Source organism: Triticum aestivum, chromosome 6D, assembly GCF_018294505.1.
Source record: "Triticum aestivum cultivar Chinese Spring chromosome 6D, IWGSC CS RefSeq v2.1, whole genome shotgun sequence".
Classification (NCBI taxonomy): domain Eukaryota; kingdom Viridiplantae; phylum Streptophyta; class Magnoliopsida; order Poales; family Poaceae; genus Triticum; species Triticum aestivum.
The window spans coordinates 444,633,191-444,639,616 of record NC_057811.1 but is presented as its reverse complement, the minus strand read 5'-3'; the positions used below and the strand labels follow the sequence as shown (position 1 = coordinate 444,639,616).

The 6,426-nt window shown below is 50.3% G+C and overlaps 1 protein-coding gene across 1 annotated transcript; it reads right to left on the bottom strand.

The window, feature by feature from the left end:
• Positions 1–4,585: 4,585 nt before the first annotated feature.
• On the bottom strand, positions 4,586–5,938 carry LOC123145718 (zinc finger protein 8). The gene has a single exon (XM_044565195.1). The coding sequence runs from the start codon at positions 5,663–5,665 to the stop codon at positions 4,808–4,810; it is 858 nt and encodes a 285-aa protein (XP_044421130.1). The 5' UTR covers positions 5,666–5,938; the 3' UTR covers positions 4,586–4,807.
• Between the last annotated feature and the right edge of the window lie 488 nt (positions 5,939–6,426).

The following is a 6,426-nucleotide window of genomic DNA, read 5'->3' as shown; positions in this document are numbered from 1 at the left end:
CTTTGTCTCAACAAAAAATTTAAGCACTGTACTGATGGACCTCCGCCGCGGTTAAGACCGGGCACATGGGGCTCGCTGGGTACGTGGACAAAACTAACTGAGCAAGTAGGCATCGACGCTTTATTACGTACAGTACAAACAGCATAAACTAACTACTACTAGTTAATCAAGGGAGATGAATCAATCAGCACACTGACTCTCGTGGCGCCTCGTCCCTGCAGTTTGACAGATCCATGCACATGCCACTCAGCAGCGTGGATGGGTTTTCTTTTTCGAAAAGAGCGCTGCTACGTGAACGACAGCCTGCAGCCGATTTACGGACGACATGCTACGGCAACCATTGGATGCAACTGGCCAGCACTGCTACACTGTTCGATTTGAGTGTCGTGCGCATATCGTCCACGAAACATCGTGTGTATGGCAGTTTCGTTTCGAAAAGGAGCAGCGTGGATGGTACCACCTGCTTAACCTTAACTACTGGTCAGTGCGTGCCTTGGCACCATCCAAGTACAGCGGCATGCGCCTTCCCTTCCCCTCCCCTCCTCTGGCGCCGCTAGCTGGTCCTGGCCGGCCGGCAACCACTGCATGGAGCACGGTGGTGCTGCCGCCGCAGAGGTGGATGGACGTACGTACCTGCTCGTATGTGGGCAATGCCACCCCAATTGGCCGCATGGCGCAGTGCCCCCTATTTAGATCTGTCTAGAATAGCTCCACCGTACTTTCTGCATCGTTCCTCCGTCATCGTCATGGACCCTGTCAGCCAGCCGTTTGCGCGGCCAGCATGCATGCAGTGGCAGACACCACCATCGTCCAGAATGGCTTTCTCATTGGCTTGCACCACCATCGTCGTGACATATAGCTTGCCACTGGCTATAGTAGCAGTCAGATGGCTGTGGCCTGTGGATCGAGCGCAGTTTGCCTGTCCCCCTGGAACTCCCCATCTCCGGTCTGTGCCCAACAGTTTCGGCCCATTCGATCGGCAGTAGCACGTACCACGTACAGTACATGCTTGCAAGCTCAGCATGCATGCATCTATACCGTCATGTCTGCATCTGTACAAGATGATACACTGTTGACTTTCTTCTAAAACAAACACACACACACACACACACACACACACACACACACAAATCTTGAGTCGTGTGCAATGATTCATCGGAGAAATCGATTGCGTGGCTTCAATTCTTGTCCGTAAGCCCAATCTTTGTTGCCAAAGCAGCGGCTTTTACATGGGATCCCCACTTTACGTCGATCAGATATATATCCCTGTCCAACTAGTGGTTTAGTCCATCCAGCTTTGGATCTGGAGGGAGATCGCTAGGGATCATGAAGGGAACTTCCTTTCATGAAGATTCTCAACATACACTGGGCACACTGATCCATATGTATGCGAGGCTCTAGGTTGCAGAGTTGCCATGCTGTTGGCAAAGGAAAAAGGGTGGGAGCGGATTCAGTTGGTTACTGATTGCAAAAATGTGGCAGATGATTGGAATGCCAGACGAGACCGCTCGAGTTGTGGCCCTGTTTCTCGAGAGATGGCTTCGTATCTCTCATCTTTCCAGGGATTTGAAGTAAGACATTGTGGAAGAGAGGCAAACGAAACGGCACACTTTTTAGCTAAGCATTGTTTGTCTACTAGGGTGCTCAATGTAACTTATGATGTAATCCCTGAATTCTTAACTGCGACGGTGCACTTGGACTATGTACGGTCTATAAATGAATAAAATGCCATGTGGCCGTTACTCAAAAAGAAAAGATATATATCCCTGTCTCCACTCTCCACGTGTGTTATTTTACACTCGTTATCACAGGCAGAGATACGTACATATCTGCAAGCCAGCTCCAAAAAGTTGATTCGGTTTTGCTATATCTCATATGCCTGAAAATTTTATTCACGTCAGTCATCTATTCTAGTTCATCCCGAGCTCGCCCAAGAAGATAGACCTTGCTGGAGAAAGCCATAGCTCCATCATCTATCTTAGAGGGAAGCCATGGCCTCATTAGAGGGGTTTCATGATCGCATTATCTATCTTAGTGGTGGGGGGGGGGGGGGTGCAAGGGATCGCCGGAGGTTTTCTCCGGGGCGGGGCTTAGAGGGATGGTCGGGACGGTGGCCAGCAACGGCGGTGTGGGGGGGGGGGGGGGTGGAGGGGAGGATGGGCGGCGAGGCACTGCGCGGTAGCGCCCGCCGGCCGCGGGGGGTGGCGGGGTAGGCTGCGGGGGAGGAGGATCTGCCATCGGGAGGAAAAAGATGGGGAGGAAGAAGATGAACAGTCGACGGTATGATGGAGGCCATTGAATCTTGATCCGATGGTCAGGAAATAAAGTGATTGATGAAAACGTTTTTTCAGGCACCTGTTAAATAGACGGTCTGGGTTGATTAGGTTTAAGTAATACTATTCAGACTTGGTATTGTGTAGCACGGTACATATGTATCATCTATATGCCATGATTTTTCTTTTTTGCAGATATTTTCGCAGCACTTAAAATATGCATTTTCAGTCCCCTGCCCACAACAAGAAAATTGTGCAATACAGGGGCTGTTTGGTTCTAGGCCTAGCATTGTCACATTTTGCCACACATTTTTGCCAAGCTTGACTAAGGTTAGGTCAACAAAATGAGGGGCTGTTTGGTTTTAGGCCTAGCATTGCCATACTTTGCCACACATTTTTGCCAAGCTAGCTTAAGGTTAGTTCATCAAAATGAGAGCCACACGTTGACAAGCCTAAGGGAATCTTGCCATATTTTTTGTGTGTATGTCATGTGAGACCTAATTATGGCTTGCCTAAGATGTGGTTGGAACCAAACACTTGCCTAAGTTGGTCAAACTTGCCTAACCTTAGATTTGGCAATCTTTGACAAAGTTAGTCTCAAACCAAACAACCCCTAAGAGCTAAAAGTTGGCAAGCCTAAGGAAATCTTGCCACACTTTTTGTGTGTATGTCATGTGGGGCCCTATTGTGGCTTACCTAAGGTGTGACTTGAACGAAACACCCACCTAAGCTGGTCAAACTTGTCTAATCTTAGATTTGACAACCTTTGGCAAAGTAAAGTCCATGTAATTGTTGAGCCGTTTTTATTTTTGAGATTCTAGCGGAATTTGTTGACGGGCTCGATCCGGGCGGCCCACGCTTTTTGCTAGCACACACTGCGGGCCTTGCGTACATCCAAGATTTCTGTTCGAACGCCGCTAAATGCGACTTCTCGGTATAAATTACCGGTTAGCTAGTACAAGTAGCCACTTCCATAATAATCCGTATTTCATAGTACATGTGTACTGGGATAATTGATGGTGGGCAATGCAATGTAGGATGTGATCAGGACGGTGTATAGGTGTACGTCCGTGTCGGGCTGCTCTCTGGGACAACGAACAAGACACGAAGTGAGGACAAGAAACGGCTACCGAAATTGAATTCTGCAAATCAGGTACCAGTGCTCTGATCGCCGTACAGTATGCAATGTGCAATGGCCTTTACCTAGCTACCTGTGTTCCAGGAAACTGTGAATGGTGTGGAAGGTGCGATCATGTGCATTTCCTTGGAAGGAGGTTATTAGTGCACCCTTTGTTTTTAATATAAGATGTTTTGGCAGTTTAAATTAAACACATGTCACTTTGGCATGGCACGTTGCTGATGGTGCAGAAGGAAGACCGTGCTGTTTTCTACGAAAACTAACCTCTAATTTCTATTCTCGTAAGCAAGTTCTACAAGGACTGGTTTTATCTAACATGCTCCCCCCTCCACGAATAAGTGTACATATAGAATATTTAGGACAGATTATAAAGTGATGTAAAAAATACATTAAGTAGGTGCAAGCCATCAGCACTCTCCTCTTTAAGTACACCACTCATGTGCTAAGTGTATGTGAAAAGTGAGAAGACCCTGTGTTGAATGTTATTGGTCTTGATTATTATATGATGACAGAGATTTTTTTTCTATTTTAAAATAATTGGAAAGATGACATTTTTGTGGAATTTTTTTAATGTCAAACGTACACTTACTCATGGACGGATGGTGTATTTAGCCTTGTGCCTTTTCGCAAACTAAATAAAATTGTGCCACATCAAAGATATCATTGAGGCAAGCACGAGTTATGTGCTCGTACAGTACATCAATGAGAACAAACATTCTGCCCGAGGTTCCCGAAAGCTCAAATAAAAAGAACTCACTTCACTTATTTCCTGATCTTTTCAGCCATCCGCTCACGTGCCAATCTGCCACGGCTAAGTTATTGTTATCATAATACTCGTCTATAAGAGGAAGCCCAGAAAGTACATCGCATACCTGGCTTGAGCAGAGCACATGCTAAAAAGAGCCATCTCTGTGCAAAGCAATTCAGACAGACAGAGGTAGCTAGCATGGGGCCCGTGGGGGAGGAAAAACAATGTTGTGTACATCATGTATACGGGCCCATGTACGGCAGTGTTGGCCCCACAGACTCTACATCTACCGTATGATGATGAACGAACCTTTGCGCCAAATTTTTACTACCTTGCATCGTAAATTAAAGTGATATTTTGTTGAGATGGCATGCAAATTTTTAATCTTTGTGGGAAAATTGATAATAAGCTCAATGAGTCTAGATGGAAATTTTGGAATCGTTACCGTCTTCTTGCAAAATTCAAATTACAGGAAGCCATTTTGATTCCATAATAACTTGGAAAAGAAAGGGGAGCAAGCTAGCTAGCTAAACATGGATCGAGACGGCAAAAACGGTGGAGATTATTTAAGCTATTTTGAATCACCATGCACTTGCAACGTACTACTGCCAACTCACAAGAAGAAAGAAACCTAGAAAAAAAAGAGAGTTACAAATGGAGGTCCAAGCTAAGAGCCTCCTGCTGCCCCAATTCACACCTACCTAGCTTCTCCGGCGACGTGGAGGAGCAGGACGACAACGACGGCGACGACGAGAGCAGGCTCATCACCACCTTCTCGTCCTTGCAGGTTATCACCTCCCCGGGCTGCACCACCACGGCCGGCGGCATGTCGGCTGCGCCGTGACGGACTGCTGCGCCGAAGTTCTCCACGGCCGGCAGGGGCACCCTCCAGTGGCCCTGCGCCTGCGCGACGGGGCTGCCGTCGATGGGCTGCGACATGGACCCCGGGCCGCCCCCGCCGTAGGGCCCCATGGCGGCGGTCGTCCACATCGGGTAGTGCGGCGGCGGCTGGTCGTAGCGGCCGGCAGCGGGGTGGTGGTGGTGGTAGTTGAGGAGGGCGCCGTACATGTGGTGGCCGCCGGGGACGTAGCGGTGCATGGCGAGGGAGGCCTGCAGGTGGGCCCGCTTGGCGTGCTGGCGCTCCCGCTTGTGCGCGTTCTGGTGCCCGCCCAGCGCCTGCGACGTCGGGAAGTTGCGGCAGCAGTAGTGGCACTCGAACTTCCTCGTGTCCCCGGCCGCCGCCCCAGACGCGCCGCCCTTGGCGCCACTGCCGTTTCCCTCGGACGTGACGGTGCTCCCGTTGGCGGCGTCCGGGGAGCCGGCGCCAGCCTCCTGCTTGCGCTGCTGCTGCTGGTGCTGCTGCAGGGCGTCGTTGTTGGAGAACTCACGGCCGAAGAGCCGGATGGTGTCCCTCGCCTGCTGCTGCTGCGCCGCCGCCGCAGCCGGCCTGATGAACGGCAGCTGGGAGAACGAGTCGACCCTGCGCACCTCCTGCGGCGTCGCCATGGCCGGCGAGACACCTAGCCTGCTATGCTACGTACGTGAACCCGGAGAATTCTTCGCGCCTTGCTAGCTTGACTTGGAGCGTCTCTCGTCTCTCTGTAGAGTTTGTGCGCTATGTGAGGAATTTGGCTACGAGTTGGTGCGGTTTTAAGGGGAAGGGCGCGCGATGCTTGTGAGTTGTGAGGTCGGAGCCGAGGGGGACCATGCATGTACATGTAAGGTCGGACCATGCAAGCAGGCAAGCGAGGAAGGGCCAGCTTAAAACCTCTCGCTCTCTCCCATCCACCACGCCACCGCCAAGTACAAGACGCAGCGCCGCAGTGGAATGGCAGTCGCAGTTTGCCGCTAGCTGCTGCTTGTGCAGTTGGGCACGCCTGGACCTGCCTAGCTAGCTTCCTCAACTATCCTGCAGGCCGCAGCTGCATGCACGCTGGTCATGGACTCATGGTCAGCCCGGTGGCCGGGGCTACTGCCTAGTACTCCCTCCGTTCCAAAATAGATGACCCAACTTTGTACTAATTTTGATACAAAGTTGGGTCATTTATTTTGAAACGGAGAGAGTAGTTAGTAGCCAGAAATAGCTCGATCATGCGTGCCGCAGGCATGACATAACTCTCGGCAGATTTTGGGACTGGGCACATATATGTACACACACGCATCGCATGCCCGCGCAGCTACCATACAAGTTATGGGCTTAAAGCTAGGCTAGCTATAGAGGGGAGGCAAATTTCCTTTCTTTTCTTTTGGGCCTAGCCTTTCATCTT

Excerpts from the sequence above, each read along its gene's own strand:
- LOC123145718 (XM_044565195.1), bottom strand. The coding sequence starts at position 5,665 with ATGGCGACGCCGCAGGAGGTGCGCAGGGTCGACTCGTTCTCCCAGCTG.